General features: G+C 42.2%; 1 protein-coding gene across 2 annotated transcripts in view; it reads left to right on the top strand.

Annotated features, from left to right (window-relative positions):
• Positions 1 to 26937, top strand: part of PALM2AKAP2 (PALM2 and AKAP2 fusion) — a 638407-nt gene that overhangs the window by 347834 nt on the left and 263636 nt on the right. For both annotated transcript variants that reach the window (XM_060300637.2, XM_060300638.1), the window contains one exon: positions 17397 to 17477. In XM_060300637.2, coding sequence (XP_060156620.1) covers positions 17397 to 17477 — 81 coding nt within the window. The remainder of the gene's footprint in view (positions 1 to 17396; positions 17478 to 26937) is intronic.

The raw sequence follows: 26937 nt of genomic DNA, 5'->3' as shown, positions 1-26937 counted from the left end.
TGCCACTCCCTTCTGGCTTGCAGAGTTTCTGCTGAAAGATCAGCGTTAACCTTATGGGGATTCCCTTGTGTGTTATTTGTTGTTTTTCCCTTGCTGCTTTTAATATTTTTTCTTTGTATTTAATTTTTGATAGCTTGATTAATATGTGTCTTGGTGCGTTTCTCCTTGGATTTATCCTGTATGGGACTCTCTGTGCTTCCTGGACTTGATTAACTATTTCCTTTCCCATATTAGGGGAGTTTTCAACTATAATCTCTTCAAATATTTTCTCAGCCCCTTTCTTTTTCTCTTCTTCTTCTGGGACCCCTAAAATTTGAATGTTGGTGCATTTATTGTTGTCCCAGAGATCTCTGAGAATGTGCTCAATTCTTTTCATTCTTTTTTCTTTATTCTGCTCTGCAGTAGTTATTTCCGCTATTTTATCTTCCAGGTCACTTATCCGTTCTTCTGCCTCATTTATTCTGCTATTGATCCCTTGTAGAGAATTTTTAATTTCATTTATTGTTTTGTTCATCACTGTTTGTTTGCTCTTTAAGTTCTTCTAGGTCCTTGTTAAACATTTCTTGCATTTTCTCCATTCTCTTTCCAAGATTTTGGATCATCTTTACTATCATTATTCTGAATTCTTTTTCAGGTAGACTGCCTATTTCCTCTTCATTTGTTAGGTCTGGTGGTTTTTACCTTGCTCCTTCATCTGCTGTGTGTTTGTCTGTTTTCTCATTTTGCTTAACTTACTGTGTTTGGGGCCTCCTTTTCGCAGGCTGCAAGTTCGTAGTTTCCATTGTTTTTGGTGTCTCTCCCTGGTGGCTAAGGTTGGTAGTGGGTTGTGTAGGTTTCCTGGTGGAGGGGTCTAGTGCCTGTGTTCTGGTGGATGAGGCTGGATCTTGTCTTTCTGGTGGGCAGGTCCACGTCTGGTGGTGTGTTTTGGGGTGTCTGTGGCCTTATTATGATTTTAGGCAGCCTCTGTGCTAATGGATGGGGTTGTGTTCCTGTCTTGCTAGTTGTTTGGCATAGGGTGTCCAGCACTGTAGCTTGCTGGTCCTTGAGCGGAGCTTGGTCTTGGCGTTGAGTTGGAGATCTCTGGGAGATTTTCGCCGTTTGATATTACATGGAGCTGGGAGGTCTCTTGTGGACCAGTGTCCTGAATTTGGCTCTCCCACCTCAGTGGCACAGCCCTGAGGCCTGGCTGGAGCACCAGGAGCCTATCCTCCACATGGCTCAGAATAAAAGGTAGAAAAAGAAAGAAAGAAGAAAATAAAATAAAGTTATTAATGTAAAAAATAAAAAATAATTATTAAGTAAATAAAATTTTTAAGTAAAAAAAAAAAAAAAAAACCAGACAGACAGAACCCTAGGACAAATGGTAAAAGCAAAGCTATATAGACAAAATCACACACAGAAGCATACACATACACACTGAGCAAAAGAGAAAAAGGGAAAAAATATATATATATATCATTGCTCCCAAAGTCCACCTCCTCAGTTTAGGATGATTCATTGTCTATTCAGGTATTGCACAGATCCAGGGTACATCAAGTTGATTGTGGAGATTTAATCCGCTGCTCCTGAGGCTGCTGGGAGAGATTTCCCTTTCTCTTCTTTGTTGGCACAGCTCCTGGGGTTCAGCTTTGGATTTGGCCCCGCCTCTGCGTGTAGGTCGCCTGAGGGCGTCTGTTCTTCGCTCAGACAGGACGGTGTTAAAGGAGCAGCTGCTTCGGGGGCTCTGGCTCACTCAGGCCAGGGGGAGGGAGGGGTATGTATTGAGGCGCGCCGTGCGTCTTCCCGGGGAAGTTGTCCCTGGATCACGGGACCCTGGCAGTGGCTGGCTGCACAGGCTCCTGGGAGGGGAGGTGGGGATAGTGACCTGTGCTCGCACACAGGCTTCTTGGTGGCGGCAGCAACCTTAGCATCCTATGCCCGTCTCTGGGGTGCGCGCTGATAGCCGAGGCTTGCGCCCGTCTCTGGAGCTCCTTTAAGCGGCGCTCTTAATCCCCTCTCCTCGTGCACCAGGAAACAAAGTGGGAAGAAAAAGTCTCCTGTCTCTTCTGCAGCTCCAGACTTTTTCCCGGACTCCCTCCTGGCTAGCCGTGGTGCACTAATCCCCTTCATGCTGTGATCACGCCGCCAACCCCAGTCCTCTCCCTGGGATCCGATCTCCGAAGCCCGAGCCTCAGCTCCCAGCCTCCGCCCGCCCCAGCGGGTAAGCAGACGAGCCTCTCGGGCTGGTGAGAGCTGGTCGGCACCGATCCTCTGTGCGAGAATCTCTCCGCTTTGCCCTCTGCACCCCTGTTGCTGCGCTCTCCTCCGTGGCTCCGAAGCTTCCCCCCTCCGCCACCCGCAGTCTCCGCCCACAAAGGGGCTCCTGGTGTGTGGAAACCTTTCCTCCTTCACGGCTCCCTCCCACTGGTGCAGGTCTCTTCACTATTCTTTTGTCTCTGTTTTTTCTTTTTTCTTTTGCCCTACCCAGGTACGTGGGGAGTTTCTTGCCTTTTGGGAGGTCTGAGGTCTTCTGCCAGCGTTCAGTAGGTGTTCTGTAGGAGTTGTTCCACATGTAGATGTATTTCTGATATATTTGTGGGGAGGAAGGTGATCGTGTCTTACTCTTCTGCCATCTTGAAGCTCCTCCTGACATGGTATTAATAGCCAGAGATCTTGAATGTTGCCCCAGACTGCAGCTATAACTCTGGAGGATACTGACCAAGGAAAGCAAAGTTCCACTTGATTCTGAGGCAGACTTAGTGAAATCCCAACCTGCCTGCCTGCCTGCCTGCCCTCCATGCCGCTCTAATGGCAGATCTCTGGTTAAGGCCAGTGTGGCTGGAGTACAAAGTGAGGAGGAGGAGAAGGGACAAGATGAGGGGCAAGAGAAAGGCAGGCAGTGGACCATGGATGGACTTGCTTTGATTTTATTCCAAGTGATAAAGGAAGTCATTGGATGGTTTATAAGATGCCATCTTATTTAACCAATTATTTGCTATTTGGTTTTTCTTTGATGTTACATGTAGCTCTGTACTGAATATTCTTTACAAAAATCTTTGAACATATTGAAGGTAATTTTCTCTGGATAAACTCTTTCTGATAAAGTCGATCAAAACTTTTGAAATAGCCTTCTGGAAAGACAATTTATAATTCCAATAGAGTCATACTTTTATAATTATTAGTTATAATTCTGACAGAGATTAAGGAGAGGGTCTTTTTTTCCCACACCCTCCCCAACACAGAACACGTGATATTTTAAAATATACTTGTTGGGGGGGGGGTAGAATACCTTTCACAGGTGGAAGTGACACCTCAGTGCTTAATTTGCATTTCTTTGGTTATTAATAATGTTGAAAATTTTCCCTATATTTTGTTCTTTTTTTCTATATTGAAGTGTTTATATTTTTCTTTATAAATTATATTGATTTATAAGAACCCTTTATTTATGACAGGTCTTAGCCTTTTGACATATATGTTGCAAATATTTTTTTCCCAGATTGCCACTTTTCTTTGAGTTGTTATGTATGGTTGGTACCATAAAAACCAAAGTTTTAGTGTTTTGTAATGAAATTTATCAGTTTTGTTCTTTGTGGTTTCTTTCTATACTTTATGTTTTTGAAGTCCTTTCCCATCCTAAAGTCGGAGAGTCACTCTATTTTCTCATGTTTTCAGTTTTTACATTGCTTGAGTCCATCCAGAAGTTATCTTGGTGGATGGAATATTTTGTACTTTTAAACCATGGAGAATGGCAACAACAGCAGAAGGAATAGACCCTCTTTCATTATGGACAAATGGGCACAACTTAGCTATGGGATAACTCTTAACATTAACAGTGCAAGGAAAAGAGGTACAAATTTGATTACTTCTAAAAAACTGATGGAGTCATAATAGACTTCTGTTCATAAGGTAAAAAATCATCATTTTTTAAACCTGAAAACACAGAGTAATAGTCTGTGGTGAGGACAGATCACCCGAGTATGTTTTAAGAACAGCTTACAGTTATTAACAAGGTGGTAAATATTTTCTTTCACTTAAAATTCTTTAGGGTTACTAAAGATATAGCTAATAAGGGGGGAAAAACCATCAAAACTCTTATGAGTTTCTTGAATCTTACTTTCAAATCAGATTTATATCATTTAAAACACAGAGAAAATGTTTGGGGGAGGGCAGTTTGGCCCTATTAAAGTTTTAAGTGCTCAAATCCTTTGACCCAGCAGTTCTACTTCTGGAAATGTATCCTATGGATGTTGTCATGAAAGTACATGTACGTAGAGGAAGATTCTTTGTAGCCCTGTTTATAATAGCAAGTAAAACACTGGGAACCGCCTAAATAATCTATCAGCAGCAGACCTGTAAAGTAAGTTAAGGGTCATCTGTGAACTACCATGCGGCAGTTACAGAGAGTGAAGGGGGACTCCATGTGAAAAATGGCATAGAAAAATCTCAGAGATGCATCACTAGGTAAGAAGAAAGTAAGCTGAAAAGCAGGAAGTCTATAGTATGATTGCTTTTACGTAAAGAATAAAAGATCCATATGGATAATAGGTTGGTATATTCATATTTTTTCCCAAGTAGGATACATATAAGACCTAAAGAAAAGAAATTGATGGGGGTGGGGTGAAGGGAGATTCAGCTGTTCATTTTACTTCTTTGTGTAGTGTCTGAATTTTCCTACCATACACATCTATTAGTTTGATTTATATTATATTTTTAAATGCTGTGTTTATCTGGGTGATATAGATATTCTCTCCTGGTGTTGGCACCTAAAGAAACAAACAAAAACGTGATTGGCCAAAGTTCTAAAAGGTGTGTCTGTCTCTGGAATTATGTTAATCTTTTGGAGTTCGGGGTCCTTTGTTGTTAGCAAAATGCTGCACATCCTGTTCTCTTTCTATTTTTGCCATGTTCAGGTTCGCCCCAGCCCCTCTACTGTCCTGTGGGCTGCTGCTCTGAGACCTGCAAGGAGCCAATGGGAAAGCTGCTTATTGCAAGGTCCAGGCAGTGTCCCGTTCCTGCTTCCTGCCGAGGGACCTTGCCTCTAGGCCTTGCAGCATCTTTCCTAGGATTGGACCATCAACTTAGTGGACACCTCTGCTCCTTACTCTTCCTGTCATCTAATTTTAGGGAGATATATTCTGTTATCGAGGAGACTGGATTTAGAGAGTTTTCTCCACTTATGAGCCCAACATGGTAAATTGAGAGCTTTCCCAGCTGCTGCCTCATTGGAAGTAGTCCCTCTGCAATGAAAAGTCCAAATGGGAGAGAAATATTTTGCATTTTCTCTCCTTATCATATCATTTAGTCACCTGGAAATGTCTTCCCTGGAAATTGAAGTAAACGAATATATTGGTTTACCAGGCATTGATGAAGGTTCCAACCCAGCCTCGACCTATTCCTTTGGGATTGGGAAATGCTCCTGGATTTTGTAAGAGGCCTCTTGTTTTAAGAGTGGAGGGGTTTGACACCAGAGTGTTTTGCATTTTCAACAGCTCATTTGTTCTGGGAAGTTTTGGCACTCGAAGGTGAAGGTGGCAAGATAATGTTTCATGTGTCCTGTACGGAGTTCACTCAAAGCTAAAGAAATCTTAACAGCCAGAGCACATCTCTATCCATGATAAAGTGCTCTGGAGTCAGACTGTCTCAGTTTCAACCCCTACTTGGCTACTTCTTGGCTCATGACCTTGAACAAATTTACTCACCCTAGACTAGACTTGAGTATTCTTATCCATAAAATCAGGAATATTAAAGGTACCTACCTCAAAGTGTTCTGAGGATTAACTGAAGGGGAATCCTTAGAACAATGCCTGGCCCATAGCGAGTAGTCAGTAAACTTAGTTGCTATTATTGTTATTATTGTTATCATCATTTTTTTAATTTATTTTTTACAGATGTATAGTTGATTTACAATATTGTGTTAGTTTCAGGTGTACGGCAAAGTGATACAGATATATCTATATCTATCTATGTATATCTTTTTCAGATTCTTTTCCATTATAGGTTATTACAAAATATTGAGTATAGTTCCTTGTGCTATACAGTAGGTCCTTGTTTTTATCTATTTTATATATAGTAGTGTGTATGTGTAACTCCCAAATTCCTAATTTATTCCTCCCCCCACCTTCCCCCTTTGGTAACCATAAGTTTGTTTTCTATGTGCGTCTGCTTCTGTTTTGTATAGATTCACTTGTATTATTTTTTAGATTCCACATATAATTGAGTCATATAGTATTTGTTTTTCTCTGGCTGACTTACTTCACTTAGTATGATATTCTCTAGATCCATCCATGTTGCTGCAAAGGGCAATATTTCATTCTTTTTTTTTAATATCTTTCTTGGAGTATAATTGCTTTACAAAGTTGTGTTAGTTTCTGCTGTACAACAAAGTGAATCAGCTATACATATACATATATCCCCATATCCCCTCCCTCTTTAGCCTCCCTCCCACCCTCCCTACCCCATCCCTCTAGATCATCAAAAAGCGTCGAGATGATCTCCCTGGGCTATGCAGCAACTTCCCACTAGTTATCTATTTTACATTTGGTAGTGTATATATATCAGTGCTACTCCCTCACTTCGTCCCAGCTTCCCCTTCCCCACTGTGTCCTCAAGTTCGTTGTCTATGTCTGCGTCTTTATTCCTGCCCTGCCACTAGTTTCATCAGTACTGTTTTTTTAGATTCCATATATATGTGTTAGCATACGGTATTTGTTTTTCTCTTTCTGACTTACTTCACTGTGTATGACAGACCCTAGGTCCATCCACCTCACTACAAATAACTCAATTTCATTTCTTTTTATGGCTAATATTCCATTGTATATATGTGCCACATCTTCTTTATCCATTCGTCTGTCGATGGATACTTAGGTTGCTTCCATGTCCTGGCTACTGTAAATAGTGCTGCAGTGACCATTGTGGTACATGACTCTTTTTGAATTATGGTTTTCTCAGGGTATATGCCCAGTAGTGGGATTGCTGGGCCATATGGTAGTTCTATTTTTAGTTTTTTAAGGAACCTCCATACTGTTCTCCATAGTGTCTGTATCAATTTACATTCCCACCAGCAGTGCAAGAGGGTTCCCTTTTCTCCACACCCTCTCTAGCATTTATTGTTTGTAGATTTTTGATGACGGCTATTCTGACCAGTGTGAGGGGATACCTCATTGTGGTTTTGACTAGCATTTCTCTAAAGATTAGTGATGTTGAGCATCTTTTCATGTTTCTGTTGGCCATCTGTATGTCTTATTTGGAGAAATGTTTATTTAAATCTTCTGCCCATTTTTTGATTGGGTTGTTTTTTTGATATTGAGTTGTATGAGCTTTTCATATATTTTGGATATTAACCCCTTGTCAGCCACATCATCTGCAAATATTTTCTCGCATTTTGTAGGTTGTCTAGCACATGAAGTTGCTCTCCTTAGCACTGCAGAATCCTGGAGATAGGCGGAACCATAGAGCGAAGCTGGTCCAACTTGCTCGTATTACGTGCCGAATCTAAGGCCCAGAATCAATAAGGGACTAGTCTGAGTCACTGAGGGGTTAGTGGCAGAGCACCCATATGAAGGCACGTGTCCTGAGTCCCAGTTCAGTGCTCCTGTGGCTTCATGAGGGGAATATCACAACTCGTTGAGGGTGGTGAAAGGGAGACTACCTTCTGCAGGTGAATCTGATTATGTAATTTCTGACATTTGGGACTTCCTCAGAGCTCTCAACCATTCTCCTTGTACAGACAGTGCTCATTTTTTTCACCATAGTGGGCTTATCAGTATGGTACCAAGAAGCAGATCTTACTTTCTGATGAGAGCTGTATCAGACTACTTTCCTTCTTGATCTCCAGAGAAGACCGCTAAAGGGAAGCACTCCTAGCAAACAGTTTGATATTATGACCATTAAAGCAAAAATGTAGCTATATGTTTAAACAATTATTTAAAGAGCAACAGTGTGGGCAGACCATAAAAATAGCCTTAAGATATAATTCATATGGATTATAAAGTATCTACTAAAGACTTTAAGCTGAAACTCTCCTGTGTTATGCATTTGACTTGGCAGTAACAGACTAGCAATATTAACTGTTAGGTGTAATTAGTAACAGTTTTACATCCAAGCTCTATATGGTGTTTCTTAAGATTTTAGGTGTTATATTATCCTTTCAAAAACCAGTCATGAAGTTTGAACTAATCAGTGTCTTCTTTTCCTATTTAAAATTCTTTCTGTTGACTTTATAATTTCTGTTAAAAACAATACAAAGTCCTCACACGGGGCACCAAAAAACAAACAAACAAAAACAAACAAACAAAAAAAAAAATACAAAGCAAGCACTTCCCTCCTTTACCAAAAGCTGGCAAGCTCAAGGCCAAGTAGTCAGGTGAATAAAAGAGAATTTACCTACGTGGAGATGCTGATCTAAACTAAGCAATGAGGAATGAATATAGCTGTAGAATTCTCTGCTCCACGTGGTGATGTTGAGAGTTGGGTGGGTGCGTGGCGAGGCAGAATAGTGTGATTACAGGAAATCTAATTTACTTGTCCTTTTGACCAAGCTTTTTTTTTTTTTTTTTTTTTTGCTGTACGCGGGCCTCTCACTGTTGTGGCCTCTCCCGTTGCGGAGCACAGGCTCCGGACGCGCAGGCTTAGCGGCCATGGCTGACGGGCCCAGCCGCTCCGTGGCATGTGGGATCTTCCCAGACCGGGGCACAAACCCGCGTCCCCTGCATCGGCAGGCGGACTCTCAACCACTGCGCCACCAGGGAAGCCCTTGACCAAGCTTTTTAAACTGACTCTAGATTCTGTTACTTAGTTTTGTAAGATCAGAAAACTACATATGAACTTAAAACTTTTTAGTACACTCAACTACAAACCCAAGTGCCAGTTTATTTATAGTGGATGACATTGCAGGGAGCTTAACGAGTGTTATCTCTCCATTTAGGTAACTACTTTCAAAGCCTGAATATAATCAAAATCATAATGGGTGACCTTGAAGTCAGAGCCAGGAGAGAGGGTCTTAATATCTAATGGCATTGAGATCAGATAACTGATCTCTAATGGGGATGTGTCTTGCTGAGCAAATACAGCATTCAAGTTAGCTGGACAGGCAGTTGGACTAAGCTGAGTGGGCACCTCTTTATTGTTTTATACCTGGTCACTCAAGTTCTCAGTTTTCAGACTGACCGTCTTCCTTTTGTTTCCTCAGACATATAAATGGCATTGGTTCTACAGCAGCATTAAACTGGAGAGAAGAGGGAGTCTGCCTAAAGCTGCACCAGGGTGGACATGGGCTTCCTAACTACTTCTAATACCTGTCTTCCCATCATACTTATTAGCCGCCTTCGAACAGTGTCCTCCATTCTATATGGTGGCTCCTATCTACACTAAGAGTTTACAGTTTCATAATGTTGCAATACTTCCAGAAAATACTTGCCAGGATAATACGTAATTCGCAGAAAGATGATGAAAGTGGCTTGCTAGGCCTCCCAGATCGTGGAAGGATCTGGAAATCTTCCTAATGGATTGAGGTCACTTCATTCCAGATGTCTCTTGAGGCACATTCCCCCTGAATAGTTTGCTACTGTCAGCTCGTTATGCTTTCCCTGGAATTTCTATTTCCCCCAGCCTTTCTCCCCAGAGTGAGCTTTCCATGATTCTTTCCCAGAATGAGATTTCTCAACTCTTGTCTTCTGTGCAAAGCCATAAAGGTTTATTCCATATGGGCTGACATCTTTAACAGAAAGATACTTCTGGTTTTGTGGACTGACGGCTAATGTGTTTTCAGTGAGGTATTTTACTGCCATTGAAATCATGAGTGCAGATTCATGATGCATTTGAATGAGGGATCTGGACAGACAGGAACATGATGGGAGGAGAACAAGTATCTCATTCAAAGATTCTTACTGAGTGTCTGTTACATGTCTCTACCATGCAACAGTCTAGACTTTGGAGATGCATGAGCCAATATCCTTGTCCTCAAGATGTCCATAGTTTGGTAGAGGGAGAAGATGTGTAAACAGTTAAGTGCATAAAGTCCTAAAGTGCTCAAGGTACTAATGTAGAAAGATCCACAGCCCATGAAGGGAAGAAAGAAGGAAGGGGTGATGAAATATCTTTGGAGGGAGCAGAGAAGTCCTCTCTACTTGTCAGAACTCTTTGAGCTGCAAGTGAGAGAAACACCACTCAAACTAGCTTAAGCAGAAGGGAGGTTATGAGTGTATATAATTTATGAAGCCCACGGATGGTTCTGGCTTCATGCATAACTAGATCTGGGACTCAAACAATCTCACTTGGATCCTCCTTTCTCTGTCTTCCAGCTCTGCTTCTCTGTGTGGGTTAACCTTTCTCCAGCATGGATGTGTTTCTTCCATGTGGCTTGGGAAAATTGCCACTCAGATAGACATCATCCCAGCTTAACCTTAGTGAAAAGGGAGCTTTTCTCTCCCAGTATTCATGTGTCTATTCCTAGAAATGTCTCTTCTTGGTTCTGCTTTGGTCCTTTAGCTGCTCCTTGGACCAGTCCGTACTGCAATGAGATAAGGTAGTTTGATTGTCCTAACCTGTATCACACACAAGTCCTGGTGGCAGGAATGAGCTGGACTATATGTGACTAATCATAACTGGCATTTCCACCACCATTTATAGTGAGGGTATGTGGGTCCTCTGATGGAAGAAAGACTGGGCAGGTGGTTGCTCAAGCTTTATGGATATTTAAGCTGTGTTGTCAAAGAGAAAAAGGTTTTCATTAGATGAAGGAGTGAGGGAAATCCATTATTGTTAGAGGAAGCAGTAAGAGCAAAACCAGGATGGCATGAACCCACCTGAGATCAGGACACTTCAGATCATGTGTTGAGGTTGGAGCATATGATTAGGGGGGTCATGGCTTGAGATGAAACCGTGAGATACGGAGGGCCCTCTTGGCCATGGGAAGGAACTTAACTATTTGCACTGTAGGCGAAGAGAGACATTTCTGGGATTTTAGGCCAGGGACGGAAGCAGTCAGATTTCCATTTTAGGATATCACTAAAGCAGAGGGTGACTTACTCAGAGCCAAGCCTCAGAGGCAGGAAGGATAGTGAGGAAACCACTGCAGTAATCCAGGTGGAAAGAGAGTATGAACAGTTCAGCGCTATAGCATGAGAAAGATACTCATGTAGAGTAGTCTACGTGGGGGGGGTGGGAAGATAAAGGAGGGAATGTTAAGGTTGTAATAAAGGTTCTAGTGGGGACGTAGAAGGCGTGGAAAATGACGAGCAGTATCATCAGGACTTGGTCTTTTAAGACAGTGGAGTGTCTAGAATAAATCAGATTTCCAACTTAGGTCATGTCATTTTCTGAGATGAGGAATACAGAAGGAACAGGTGTGAGAGTAGGGGAGGAGGGATGGCCGAGAGGATGACTCAAGGGTTAGGTTTGAGGCACTGGACATGAACATTTGGCAGTTGGATAGGGGAACCTGGAGCTCAAAGGAGAGATCTAGGCTGAAAATATAGATCTGCTAGTTATCTATACTGATATTGTATAGGTTGTATAGTTGATGAGGGTAAAGAAAATCATGTGGGCTGAATGTCTACATTTAGACATTTGAGAAGCAGTGAGAAGAGAACCCAAGAGCTAGTGGTTTTGCCTTGATTAAGGGAAGGAGAAGTCTGGGAAGCAGCAAGCTCGCCAGGTGAGGCCTGGACCAAGCAAGCAAGCATCAGGAAGCCAATGGTGGCCCCCTCGAACTTGCTGTACTATGGCTCATATCTAACTCTGTACACAGGCTGATTGCACATCTTACCTCTTGTCCAGTCAGGAGTGATTTCAAGACCTAACTCCATCACTGTGGAAGGGGACATAAAGGATCCCACGATAGCCATAGCCTTAGCCTTGTGGCAGGGCTAAGCCCAGAGTCTTCATCAGATAGAACACAGATGAGAACATGCTGATACTGATGCCTGGTTGCATATGTTTTTGTTTTTGTTTTTGCGGTACGCGGGCCTCTCACCGCTGTGGCCTCTCCCGTTGCGGAGCACAGGCTCCGGACGCGCAGGCTCAGCGGCCACGGCCCACCGGCCCAGCCGCTCCGCGGCACGCGGGATCCTCCCGGACCGGGGCACGAACCCGCGTCCCCTGCATCGGCAGGCGGACTCTCAACCACTGCGCCACCAGGGAAGCCCCTGGTTGCATATGTTAACAACTGTTTGATTTCTACCTTCAACCCAATATGAAGTTTCCTCAGGGAAGATGTGAATACAGAATAAGTGGGAAAGCACCACTTTCCCCCTGTTGCCCGTTCCTGCACCAGCACTCTCTGTGTGGCTCAGAGCCAAGATACCATATTGCCCCACCTTCTAGATCTTATTAGACCTGAGCCTCATCAACTCTATTTGTATTTGTCCTTTTCTTCCCAATCTGAGTGGAACAGCTCTGAGCTAGGATGGGCTTGTTAGTTCATCCATCCCCACCATACCCCAGGTGAATGTTGCATCCTCCTAAGACATTTTTAAAATGTATTTTTTACTGAGGTATAGTTGATTTACAATGTAATGTTAATTTCTGGTGTACAGCAAAGTGATTCAGAGATATATATATATATATATATATATATATATATTCTTTTTCATATTCTTTTCCATGATGGTTTATCACAGGATATTGAGTATATTTCCCTGTGCTATACAGTAGGACCTTGTTGTCTATCCATTCTATGTAGAATAGTTGGCATCTGCTAACCCCGAACTCCCCCACCCCCCCATCGTGGCAATGCATCCCTCCCCCATTACCCCTCCCCCCGGCAACCACAAGTCTTTGCTCTATGTCTGTGCATCTGTTTCTGCTTGGTAAATAAGTGCATTTGTGTCATATTTTAGATTCCACACATAAGTGATATCATATCGTATTTGTCTTTCTGACCACTTAGTACGATAATCTCTAGATCCATCCATGTTTCTGCAAATGGCATTATTTTATTCTTTTTTATGGCTGAGTAGTATTCTATTGTGTATATGTATATATATATATATTCCATTGTATATATACAGACACAGCACATCTTCTTTATCTATTCATCTGTCAGTAGACATTTAGATTGTTTCCATGTCTTGGCTATTGTAAGTAGTGGTGCTGTGAACACTGGGGTGCATGTATCTTTTCAAATTATAGTTTTGTCTGGATACATGCCCAGGAGTGGGATTGCTGGATCATATGGTGATTCTATTTTTAGTTTTTTGAGAAACCTCCAGACTGTTTTCCATAGTGGCTGTACCAATTTACATTCCCACGAACAGTGTAGGACTTCTTTCTAAGACATGTAATGATCTTTTCATCCAGAGGTCAGCAAACTATGAAGATGGGCTAAATCTGGCCCCCACCTGTGTTTGTCAATGAAGGCTCATTAGAACACAGACACGCTCATTTATTTATAGATTGTCTACAGCTGTTTTTGTACTGCAATGGCAGCATTGAGTAGTTGGAACAGAGACTGTATGTCCCACAAAACCTAGAATGTTTACTATCTGGCCATTTACAGGAAATGTATCCCAATTCCTATTAATCCATCCTATACACCAGTGCCAGATAATGTTCCTAAAATGCCATTTCACCGTATTACTCTCTTGCTTAGCACCCTACAATGAGGTTACATTGTCCGTGTAATAAAATCCAAGCTTCTTAGCCTGGCATCCAAGGCCCTCAGAGGTCTAGTCCTGGCCAGTCTTTTGAATCATCGATCTCTATTCCTAAAGGCAAGCCCTGCACCTGAGTTTTATTTCTCTCCTCGTTGTCCCTGGAATATGCAGTGTATTTCTGCCCTTACTCACACATTCCTTGGAATGTGCTGCCCATTAATCTGTATTGACCTAATTCCTACCTTGGTTAGTTCCTTAAAGAACTAACTTAAAACCTGCATCTTTCATGATCATATCTGTTCACAGTGACCACCAATGAGTCCTACTCATATAAAGATTCCCTGCTTGTACCATCTGGTGATATTTCTTCTGTTCAAAGCATGGTTCACCAATATGATGGAGGGCAATGTGCAGAGTGAGAACTTTATATGAACAAAGGCTCAGAGGTGGGAAAGCCTAGGAAGGATTTGCAAATGACCAGATCTGTAATTAGAACATTGTCTTTGTACATTCAGTCTTCTCTAATGAAATACCATAGACTGGGTGGCTTATAAACAACCGAAATTTTTTTCTCACAGTTCTAAGAAGTCTTAGAAGTCTAAGATCAAGGCACCCACCGATTTGGTGTCTAGTGGGGGCCTGCACCTGGTTCACAGGCAGCTGTCTTGCTGTTGTGTCCTCACACTGTGGAAGGGGTGAAAGAGCTCTCTGGGGTCTCTTTATGAGAGCACTGATCTCATTCATGAGCTCCACCCTCATGACCTAATCACCTCCCAAAAGTCCCACCTCCTAATACCATTATCACCTTGGGGATTAAGTTTCAAAATACGAATTTTGGGGAGAACACAAACATTCAGTCTGTAGCACACACAGCACTCAGTTAACATGGATGGAATTATTGAGTCATCAGCATCTTGTACCCGTGATATACTATGTTTTTCTTTGATTCTTTTTTAAAAAATTAATTAATTGCTGCGTTGGGTCTTCGTTGCTGCACGCGAGCTTTCTCTAGTTGCAGCGAGTGGGGGCTACTCTTCGTTGTGGTGTGTGGGCGTCTCATTGCAGTGGCTTCTCTTGTTGCAGAGCATGGGCTCTAGGCGTGCAGGCTTCAGTAGTTGTGGCACGCAGGCCCAGTAATTGTGGCTCCTGGGCTCTAGGGCACAGGCTCAGTAGTTGTGGCACATGGGCTTAGTTGCTTCTCGGCATGTGGGATCTTCCTGGACCAGGGCTCAAACCCGTGTCCCCTGCATTGGCAGGCAGATTCTTAACCACTGTGCCACCAAGGAAGTCCCCGACATACTATGTCTTGATTCTGGATTTAAATATAGGACAACTCCGTACCTTGATAGACTGTGGGAATGAAAGATAAAGTCCAGTAAACCTACTGTTGAGAAATTCTAGAATAAAGAGATAGTGGCTGGTTCTGGAGGTCCTTGCTTTGTCCTTGGTACCTTTTAAAATTTTTATTTATTTTTTTATTGAAGTATAGTTGATTTACAATGTTGTTACAATCTCTGCTATACAGCAGAGTGATTCAATTATATGCATATAGACATTCATTTTTTTAATATTCTTTTCCATCATGGTTTATCATGGGATATTGAATATAGTTCTCTGTGCCATACAGTAGGACCTTGTTGTTTATCCATTCTATATATAATAGTTTGCATCTGCTAATCCCAAACTCCCAATACTTCCCTCCCCCACCTCCCTCCCCCTTGGCAACCACAAGTCTGTTCTCTATGTCTGTGAGTCTGTTTCTGTTTTGCAGATAAGTTCACTTGTGCCATATTTTAGATTCTACATATATGTGATATCATATGGTGTTTGTCTTTCTCTTTCTGACTTACTTCACTTAGTATGATAATCTCTAGGGTCTACCCATGTTGCTGCAAATGGCATCATTTCATTCTTTTTTACGGCTGAGTAGTATTCCATCGTGTATATGTACCATATCTTCTTTATCCATTCATCTGTTGATGGACATTTAGGTTGTTTCCACGTTTTGGCTATTGTGAATAGTGCAGCTATGAACTTAGGGGTGTGTATATCTTTTTGAATTATAGTTTTGTCTGGGTATGTGCCCAGGAGTAGGATTCATATGATAATTCTATTTTTAGTTTTCTGAGGAACCTCCAGACTGTTTTCCATAGTGGCTGCACTTACTTACATTCCTTTGAGTTGCTGGATAGGTGGGCTCTCCTCAGTGGTCCTCACTTTTCCCATCTGCTGCCATATATTGTGTGTTCTTGGACATCCTCTGGGATTAGCAGCATCAGTGATGCCCCGTGGATTGGAGTTCTTTGGTAAATAGTAAGTTCCTAAAATGTCCTCAGGCCTCACTTTGCCAGAGAGGTTATGTCCCTGACTTAGATATTATGTCCCAGTGGCTTGAGATTATAAGCTACTATTTCTTAAAAGTCTGTGCATTACACAGAAAAACTTGGTTATAACGTAAATTATTACTATGTTGATTTGTATAGCAGTGGTACAAGCACATCCCCAGAAACATAGCAACTACATAAAATAAAAGCTTCCCTTAACACAGAGCAGAACAACCAGGCTTTTACATTATTGTCTTCTCCAGGATTTGGCTGTTGTAGTGTAAAATGCCATTATGTCTTGTCCAACAAGTTTCCCTGCATATGTGAGTAAAGGGAAATAATCCATTGCAGTAAATGTCTCAAAAAACCACCCCCTTATGCACTTTGGAAACAAAACATTGAACAAGTAAGCTATCATAAGGGCAATCCTTTCTATTCTTCAATTAATCACTTTTATGTGATGTTTATTGTCTATATTGGAGATGTATAGAGAAGAAAAATAATAAGCATACACTCCAATGGAACAGTTATGCTCTGAATACAAGGGAAATACATCCCTTTAAAACCAGTTTCTAGGCATTGCCTAGAAGTAAACATGTGACAGTAAGTGTAATGGCAAATAATATTTATTGAGCATTTACTGTGTGCCAGGTCATTGTTCTAGGTCCTTTACATATATCATCTCATTTAATCCATGCCCCAGCCATATGGTTTAGGTACAATTCTTACCTCCTCTTTATGCGAGAGAAGACTTAGACCCAGGGAGGTAAAAGGATTCGTCAGAGGTCACACAAGTAGCAAATAGAAAAGCTGGGAGGTGGACCCAGGCAGACCAAGTCTAGACTTCACATTTACCATAACCTCAGCAAGCCCTCCCAACATGAAGTGCTCCCTCCAAGATGAACTTAAACAAAAATCACCCATCTAATTTGCATTGTTTGGTAGGTCCAACTGGATGATTTGTCCTATAAAATTTGAAATTGCATTGCATTATTTATATGTAGTATTTTGATAACAGGAATCTAACCCCAGAATTTCCCACTGTTTATTCTATCATCTTCGCAGTTGGAAACAACCTCTGTCTTCACAATTGAGACATTTTTATTCTTTGTCTCTGAATTAACACTGCACAGAACATGACTCTGTGTGTGTGTGCGTGCGTGTGTGTGTGCGTGTATGTGTGTGTGTGTATGTGTGTGTGTGTGTGTGTGTGTGTGTGTGTGTGTAGAAGCTGCCTTTTCTTCTGGATTAAATTGTTGCAGCTTGGCTGAGTGAAGAGAATTTCTCCCACTCACCGAGCCCACAGCAGACATGTTAAGAGAAGGCTGCTGCTTACAACACACCCAGACACGAAGGGGCAGGTGACAACAGTGTGTGTGCCCAGCATCTCTGGAAGGGTCTCTACAGATGTGTACAGCTGCTGCTACTTCCTACCTTCAAATTCCTGGAGCCAACACCCACCCACTCTTACAGCCTCTCTTTCTCTCTTTTTATTTTCAAGGAAAAAAGAAAGAGGCAGACGGAAATAGAAGGCAAGCGCCAAGAGCTGGACGAGCAGATACTTCTGCTGCAGCATTCCAAGGTAAGCGGCTGATCCCACAAACCTGTTCCATTATTAGACATGCAGATCACACGCCAGAGAGCTGGGCAGAGCCTGCCCTGGTGTGAAGGTGCCGCCGCGGGCTGCACCAGCCCTTTTTCATTGTCAGGAAACCATCTCTGGGCTTGTGAATTTCTCAAATTCAGGGCATTGTTACAGCATTACAATTTCTGCAAGCATGATGAGCTGATAGGTGCCTGTGGATGGGTTGGGGTGTGTGTGCCTGTGAACTGCGGTGGTTATATATAGAAATTGGAGAATTTCCACATGGTGGGTGAGGCAGTGTTCCAGGGCTGTGTCTCCAAAACATAGATGCTGTGTGTGTGTGTGTGTGTGTGTGTGTGTGTGTGTGTGTGTGTGCAGAGGTTCCCAAAGATACATTTAACATGCTCTTTACTAAATTAAAAATATTAATCTTTTCTTTCTTGATCTGGAGAAAAGGGAGATAAGAGCAGTATATGGTCTGATAAATGAGCAGTGCTGGGCACTTCAGGTTATTCACATGTTTTCTTTCTACTTTAACGATTTTGAAAGTATCCTGTTAGAAGACTGTCAAAGACAGTATTGAAATGATTTGACTTGATTGGTTTCCATTGCACCATGAGAGAGAGAGAGAGAGAGAGAGAGAGAGATGCTTATTTATTTTTCTTTAAAACATAATACACTTAAGCATCATAATTGATGACAACCCAGGAGAAAGCTCTGTTACTGTCACAAGGACTCCACTGGTTGCAGAATGTTGCTTTCTGCAGGCTCAGAGAATAGTGTGACCAGTGGCCAGCTGGGAGTCGCTGCTTGCTTTCCACCGCTCCTGGGTTTTTTAGAAAAACCCTCTCGTGCTCACACCAAGTTGCCGTGACATTACATGTACAGAAATTGCATCACTCAGAGGGCTAGTTGGGAAGGTGGGGCTGACTCTCCAGGTGATGCTAGGTGTGGATTATTTTTTAACAAGATGAACCTTCATGGTTGCGTTTCCCATTCTTTTCTAGAAGACAGGGTTGTGCTGAATGAATCCTCAGAATAAAATTATCAGCAGGCGAGTTCCTGATTTTAAATAGCAGCATGAGGGGATGTAGGGACATGTGTATGCATAGGGCTGATTCGCTTTGTTGTGCAACAGAAATTAACACAGTACTGTGAAGCAATTATACTCTAATAAAGATCTATTAAAATAAAAAAAATAAATAGCAGCATGACCTAAATCTGCTTCACATATTTATCAGTTCACCATTAGCTTGAACTAGAGAAGGGTGTTTTAAAGGAAGAATGGCAGCACGATACCGAGAATATTGCCTGTTTCTTTCTGCTCATCGTGTAAATCCATTTATGGACCTTTCTTTGTAGGAAGCTTGCATCTACCCTGTATGCCACTACTCTTTCCTTACCACATTCCTGAGGGAGGATTGAGGGCTAAAGTTAGCATCCTCTTCTTACAGAGAGGGGGGGCTTAAACACACTTAATAGAACCGAGTGAATTGTTCAAGGTCAATCTGGACAGAGCTGGATCTCTGGCTCAGAGTATAGTCAACTCACTCCTTATTAGAGACCAAAATGTATTAAACCTCATCATATTCTTGCTTAAAAGGTGAACTTTTGAACAAGAAGAGTGAAAGAATGAGAGGCTGTTTTTGACTAGACAGACTCTCTCCTCTTTCAGCTCAATGCGGTTCTTTGCTTCTGCATTCCTTGAATCAAAAGTCTGGCAATAAATGTATGTCAGAAGATCAAGTTTCTTTTGTCCTACCTTTTATCTTTCTGGGTGTCAGATAAGATACCGAGGATTCATTCATTGCTGATCCAGTCCAGTGTTACAATATTCTTTTCATATTCCATCTGTCCATTTTTCATCCATCCATCCATCCATCCAATCAACAGAAACAACAGTACAGATGACTTAGTATTGCATGGGGAAGCAGTGAGATTCCTTCAAAGACTTAGAAACAAGGGAATAAGATAGTTCTCTTTGGTTATCCTGCTAAAATTCTCACACAGTTGATGAGATTGATTATTTAAGGGAACACCCAGGACTTTCACCAAGGTTACCTTGCTATACCTGGGGAGAAAGGATTGGAAATGATGGAAATTTAATAAGTGGAGACCAGTGCATTATAATTTCTCTTGCTAGGGAAGACCTCTGTAGTAAGGGTGGACCACTAGCCTTGAACAACGAAAAAGGGAAGCTCAGAGGTTGCAAAGGCGGTTTATTGGGTGCTACCCTGGAGAGAGACCCCAGCTCTGGGAGGCCCTGAGTGTCTCTGCTCTGGTGAAGTGGCATCTGCGGTAAGGTGAGGACAGTGACTGGCCTCACCGTGATGCAGGTGACACTTCCCTCATGAGTCTGCCTCTCTTTGTTCTGAGTCCATCCTCCCCAAAATAGAGTTATTTCAATAATAAGGAGGGTGGTGCCTGATTGAGAGAGATGATCACTTCAGGCACGAGAAATGAATATGTTCTACCTTCAATCAGTTAACTGTTGACTGACCTTAAATAATGTGAGTCATCTTCCCTGTGATCACTGTTTGGAGCTTAGCAGCCTCACCCCCGGATGGTAGTAAATTCATTGAGGTTATAGTTCCCCCGTGAGCTCTTGGTAGAGACTCAGCCAGCTTCCTGATGGCAGCATAGCAGCCATGTCATCCCCGTGTCCATTCTCAATAGGAGTCATCATTTTCTTTCAGTGCCCAATATGTGCCTTTAGATACATCCCCTCAATACTGAACACATAGTAGATACTACTCTCCCCATCCTACAGGTGAGGAAACAAACTGGTGAGAACAAGTAATCTGCCCAAGAACAGGGAGACTCTGAGTGGGGGAGCCCGATTGAACCCCAGCACTGTCACCATAGCCATGCTTTCTCCAGGACACTGTTTCCTCCAAATGACATAATTAGTCTAGAAAGATGTCAATTACTATCATCACTGCCTCTTTTACTCTAAGTATATTCTTGTGGGCTCTGGAAAGTTTGGACCATGTGGAGATGTGCCACAGTGATGATTCGTAGTTCCTTGAAGTAGAAAATATTAAGAAATATGTCAGGAATTGCTATTTATTTTAACATTTTTCAAAATTCCAGATGTGCTCTAAGAAAAATTATTCTCAGTGCAAAGTTAAATGGAAAAGCATTAGAATTTGATTTCATGTTTATTAAGATATAATTCTCCTTATCAAATAGTCTTTGAATGCGTATTCTCATGCAATGAGATATGAATTATTTAGACAGATTGACTGGTCTCTTGTCAAAACAAATAAATTTTGCAATGCAATCATCTTGATACTTGTATATTTGACTAATATATTTCCTAATTGCAATAGTTAGGGCTATATAGTGACTCCACAAAATGGAATATCATTACTTTTTATATGAATGATAAGCAAATTCTATAAGGCGTTGAAGAAAATGTTGAAATATTAGCTGCTACACCCCAGTGATTAGGAAACCTCCAGGTACTTTGACGTCCTAGCCAAATTAAACTCAGATTTCTTTTTATAAGATCCTTAGCTGTGTTGAGTATCTGACATTTGTGATGCGAGAATTTCCAAGAAATGCTCACATATGGGACCAGTAGGCAATTTTAATAGCTGTATTACTTTTGCTGATAATAAAAGGAAGGAATGTATGATCATTGCAAGAGTGAAATTCAAAGGTACAGCAAAATATAAAGAAAAACATATCAGTTGTCTGCTCAGCACCCAGATAGAACCCAATATATTTTTATGGAATAAGATACGGAACCCTTACCACAGGCCTCATCAGCCTGTGAGTAAAATGAAATCATATTAACATTAGTCTCCAAAATGCATTAGCCTTTATCTCTTTTTTGATTTTTGTATATGGGTTCTTTTAAATTCTCATACAAAATTTTATAATTTTTATGAAATCACATCTAACATTCATTTACTTTATAATTTCTGACCTTGATGTCGTCCTTGGAAAGAACACCTTCATCTCAAACACTTATCTATGATGTTTCTTATATTTCAGTAGTTTTAGGATTAAAGTCTAGAATTTATTTTCCTGTAAGGAATAAGATAGGAATAACTTTACTTTTTACTGATGGTGAGACAGTTGCTTCAACATGATTTGTTGATTAATTCATCCTTTTCCCCACTGATTTAAATGTCTTCTTTATTATATACGTATTTCTCACTTATACTCGAGTCTGCTGTTTGTGGGTTCTTTTTATTCCATTAATCTGCCATTCCTGGGCCAGCTCCATTCTCTTTAATCCCTCTAGCCTTTTAATATATTATAATATTTCATAAAGCAAGAGCCATCATTATTCTTCTTCTGAAAAATTGTCTTGGCTTTTAATTCCATGGAAACAATTACTTATTTTTATTGTTTTTATTATGTGACTTGTGATCATGTGAGTTTAAAACAATAAATCAACTATTGGATTATACCAGACAGACTGAATTTAATATTCCCTTTTGCCCCTTGGTTGAACTGCCAGAGATCTGTCTCTTTCATTGGTCATTTCAAGGTCCCAGCAAGAAAAGGCACACAGTACATATTGCCACATGCATCCCTTTGGGACTGTCACATTTATAAAGGTTTGTATAACATAGTCAGCATGGTCAGAATCCAATTGCTAATAACCACATCTTCAATACATAAGCTGTCTTTGAATTATTTATTCATGAGCAGGAACCCTGACTAGAGTTTTTTTCTAATCCAAGCCATGAAAATTGTCATTATATTTTAAAAGCCACAGCCCTTCCTCTCCAGAAGACTGAATGGAAAAAAAAAAATCAAAGAATGAATTGTGACCCTGCGAGATATTTATTGTCAACCCACCAAGGTCATTTGCTGAATAGCCCGAAGGTATCAGGAGCCTTGCTTGCAAAGACATTACAGTGTTTCTCACTATTGTGAACCGTTCAAACTAATTTTAGACTTTCCTTGGTTGTTAGTCTGTGCAAAAGGCCAAGTTCAAATTTGAAAATACTGACCAGGCAGGCAGGGTACACGTCTCATCCTTCTCCCCATCACATCTCCCCCAGGCCCCATAAACGGAGCTTGAGTGGAAGTTAAAACTTGGTTTCTTCTATCGGAAGTCTTGGATCGGCTTTTGTGTGGCCTGAATCATGTAACAAAACCAAAGATCTTATTGGGAGTCAATGCGGGGGAAGGGATGTGATCAGGGGGAGGGGAAGGAGAATGGAGAAGGGGACACAAGTGCATGAGAACACATCACAACCATTGTGCCACCCTATGTTTAAGCCATTTTTTATTAGGAGATGGAATTTAGCCAGATTCCCAACATCACCCACTAACGCAGCCAATGTCAGCTTTAGCCCGATTACAGGCGGATGAATGATTTGGAGTAAAAAGTAAAATCACAACAATATAAGAAGAAATCACAGATAAAAGTCTTAGAATGAGAAAGTCTTGGCTAATTTTTACACCAAAGCCAGATCTATAAGGTAAAAAGGATTGCTAGAGGGCTTCCCTGGTGGCGCAGTGGCTGAGAGTCCGCCTGCCGATGCAGGGGACACGGGTTCGTGCCCCGGTCCGGGAAGATCCCACAGGCCGCGGAGCAGCTGGGCCCGTGAGCCATGGCCGCTGAGCCTGCGTGTCCGGAGCCTGTGCTCCGCAACGGGAGAGGCCACAACAGTGAGAGGCCCGGGTACCGCAAAAAAAAAAAAAAAAAAAAGATTGCTAGATAATGACTTTATAAAAATGACAAATGAACAGAAAATGATTTCGAAACTTACTGATTCATCTCCCACTTTCCACTGTCCCCCACTCACACCGGACACTCCTCACTGCTTAGCTGGATCACCTTGAAAAGTTGCTTTAGCTTAGTTACCTTATCTGTAGATTAAAAAGGTTTGATTAGACAATCTTGAAGGTCACCAAACTCTGTCCCACTTCCCAGCTATGACATTTGTCATCCCTCCACCTTGAATGCCCTTCCTGGCATCTCAGATCTCAGCTCAAACGTTTAAGTACTCAGGAGATCTTTCCCACCTAAAGTGTCCTCCCTCGGTCCCTGTTTGTCACATCATCCTGCCTGCCTCCTGCCATGAGTGTATCATAGTCTGAAATGATCTTGCATCCATGTTTATTGGAATGAAGACTTGGTGAGAGTGGGGACTTGCCTGTCTTCCTGAGAGGTGTCTTCAGACCTGGCAGAGTGCCTGGCATGTAGGGATGGATGGGGACCCTGCTGTTCCTGAGGTGGGGAATGCAGGAGGAGAGACAGGTTTGCAAGAGGATGAGTAGTTCCTTTTGGCTAGCCAGCAGGAAAGCTTATTGCATTCCTCAGCCATTTGGGTAGTCCTTATGCAGTGCTGCTCAGACTGTGGTCCTCGGTCTGGCGACATCAGTGACAGCATCACCTGGGAGCTTGTTAAAATTCAGACTCCCAGGCCCTATCCCCAATTCACAGAGTCAACATCTCTGGGGACAGGGCCCTGGAATCTGTGTTATAGCAGGCCTTCCTGGGAATCCTCATACAGACTGTAAGTTTGAGAGGCTCTGTTCTAATTTTGTTTTCCGAGGCTGGACCGGCCCACAGAGCAAGAACCAGATTTACGTCAGGAGGTCACTCCATCGGCCTTCCAGGAGCCCTGTCAGGACTCCGTGTGTCAACTGGTAGCTCCCCGTCTGCTGCTGCTTTGTCTTGACTCTTCACAGTTGCCTCCGCTTGACAAATGCGAAGTTTTGACAGTTCTTAGTACCTGCACGCTTTGATAGACTTTTTTTTTTCTTTGATGTTTGTTACTTGGACAATAAGGGCATAAGAAAAGAAAACTTTTTGGTTTTAGTTTTCACTTCTGCTGAGCTCGTCACTAAATTCTGAAACACTCAGGCGGCCAATGAGAGCCAGAGCGATACAGGAAAGGTGGTGCTTTTGGCGGACGTGCATGATCAGTACGCACAGGTGCCTTACATCCGAGGCCCTAACACAGTCAGCTCTAGGGTACAAGACGAGGGGATCTGGAGTAGGTTAAGGCAGTCTCTGGAGGCAAATGGATTTGAATTGGTGGTTTTCCCTGACAGCAATTACTTTGGGGCCAAGTGAAAACTCAACTAAGCTTTTTTGTTTTTGTAACGTCAAAACACCTTTGTGAAACACCTTCCCTGAGACCAGGCCCACTGTCTTGTTCTGTTAGATCCTCTCTTCCTAGCTCCAGCTGTTGCGGATGTTTTGGTGATGTCACTGCTGTAGCCAGCGAAGAGACAGATCTGGGGGCACATATGCTTTTGGTGTTCATGGTCACCAGGCTGCTTTTGTCAGAGGTGCTGACCAATGGCTGGGGCTAAATCAGCCAGAAGATGGGGAGGGGTGGGGTAATTCAACCCTTCCCTTGGTGGCAGGAGGCACCGGTTGAAGAAGAGCAGACAGAACATTCCTAAAATCATCCACTTCCTCGCATTTCAAGAAGCCCTGGCTTGTAGAGCATCTCCTGCTGGGGCACAGAAAACTGGGACTCTCCATGGCTGCCTTTCCAGAAGGGTCCACACACCAAGTCTGAGGTTGCCAGCATGTCAGTCTCCCAAAATCCTGAGGTTTTTACCTTCCACGGGTGGAACTAGGTTAATGTCAAACGTTTTAGCACAGGAAGCTCTCTGAAAGGGTCACCCCTTCATCCCAAGTAATCAGAGTGAAAGACAATCGAGAATTTTCCAATTCACCCATTCACTCATTCATTGGCTGGAACTGAGCCGGGTGAGACAATGAGATGCAAAACTGAATAAGGAATGGCCTTAGCCATTGAGGAGCTGGGAGTCTACAGGGGGGGGCAGATATAAAAAGAAGTAATTTGAGGGTAATCTAAAGAATGCTCTAGGAGTTTCCTGGTGGTCCAGTGGTTGGGACTTGGCATTTTCACTGCTGTGGGCCGGGTTCAATCCCTGGTCGTGAAACTAAGATCCCACAAGCTGTGTGGTGCAGCCAAAAAAATAAATAAAATTTAAAGAATAAAGAATGCTCTAGAATATGTTCTCCACTATAGGAGACACTAATCCTGCCAGCAAAAGTGGAGGAAGGCTTCTCAGGTGGCATTTTACCTGGTCTTTCTCAGGTGAAAAGAGGAGAGACCAAGGGAGCAGGACGAACGACAAGAATAAACATTCCTATAGTACTAAGTATAGACCCAGCACTTTTAATGTATGAACTCACTTAAATCCTCATAACACACTTCCGAGATGAGCACAGTTGTTGTGTCCATTTTACGGATGAGGAGACTGCGGCTCAGTGAGGCTAAGGGCCTGTCCTAGGTCACACAGCTAGTAAAGGGCAGACTGGCTTCAGAATCCAGACTGTTAACCGTTGTTCAACCTGGTCTCTTGGCATATGCGAGTGTGATCTCCCTGGAGAATTTTGAGTGGCTTGAGTGGAGAATGGTGGTTCTGAGGGTTTTGTTTGTTTGTTTGTTTTTTCCTTCTGTAGCCCACTTAGGAAGAGAAACCAATTTACCCCACCCATTCCCACTTTCCAGTGAGGGGTGGGGGGAATCTCTGTAATAAAGCTTTGGAGAACGTAGTAGTTTGCTAGGGCTGCCATAACAAATTCCACAGACTGGGTGTCCTAAACAACAGAAATGTATTTTGCCACAATTCTAGAGGCTAGAAGTACAAGATGAAGGTATCAGCAGGGTTAGTTTCTTCTAATGCCCTCTCCTTGGCTTGTTGATGGCTGTCTTCCTCAGGTGTCTTTACATGATCTTTCTGTGCTTGACTGTGTCCTAATCTCTTTTTATAAGCACACCAGTCATATTGGATTAGAGCCCATCCCAATGACCTCATTTTAACGTTAATTTCCTCTTTAAAAGCCCTATTTCCAAAATAGTCACATTCTGCAGTAGTGGGGCTTAAGACTTCAACGTATGAATTTGGGGACGGGGACACAATTCAGCCCACAGGAGAGCCACCAACATACACAGATTGCACCGTGAGCTTTCACACATGATTTTATATTATTAAACAATGCCCTATAAATTTTTAAGTATTTTTTTACACTTTCCTGAGTAGTCCTTGAAAACTTTTTTTAAATTAATTTATTTATTTTTATGTCTTTACTGGAGTATAATTGCTTTACAATGGTGTGTTAGTTTCTGCTGCTTGCAAACTATTTATAACACGTTTACTGGCAGCATGTTAGCAATGCTGTGCAACTGTTGAAGCACATTGGGGTGAGAGGGTGGCTCCCGTCTGCAGTCACTTTAGCAGTACAGTTAAGAATCATATGTGAACAAACTGGTGTCTTTAATGAACGGAAAGCTGCAGGTCAAGAGCTATAATTATGCCTCTCTATGCACTCTAAGAGTGACCAAACAAATCTCCACCAACGACTTGTAACTCAAAAGGAAGAATAACACCAGTGAAAACTATGGCCACCTGGACACCACCCTGACGATGCGTTGCTAACAGAAGGTCCAACCAGAAGTGCAGGAATTCCAGCCACCAGAACTTGCTCCTGTACATC

The sequence above is a fragment of the Globicephala melas genome, chromosome 6 (assembly GCF_963455315.2).
Source record: "Globicephala melas chromosome 6, mGloMel1.2, whole genome shotgun sequence".
In the NCBI taxonomy this organism is placed as follows: Eukaryota; Metazoa; Chordata; class Mammalia; order Artiodactyla; family Delphinidae; genus Globicephala; species Globicephala melas.
Note: the sequence above shows the minus strand (reverse complement) of the source record. Positions and strands in the feature narration are given on the sequence as shown.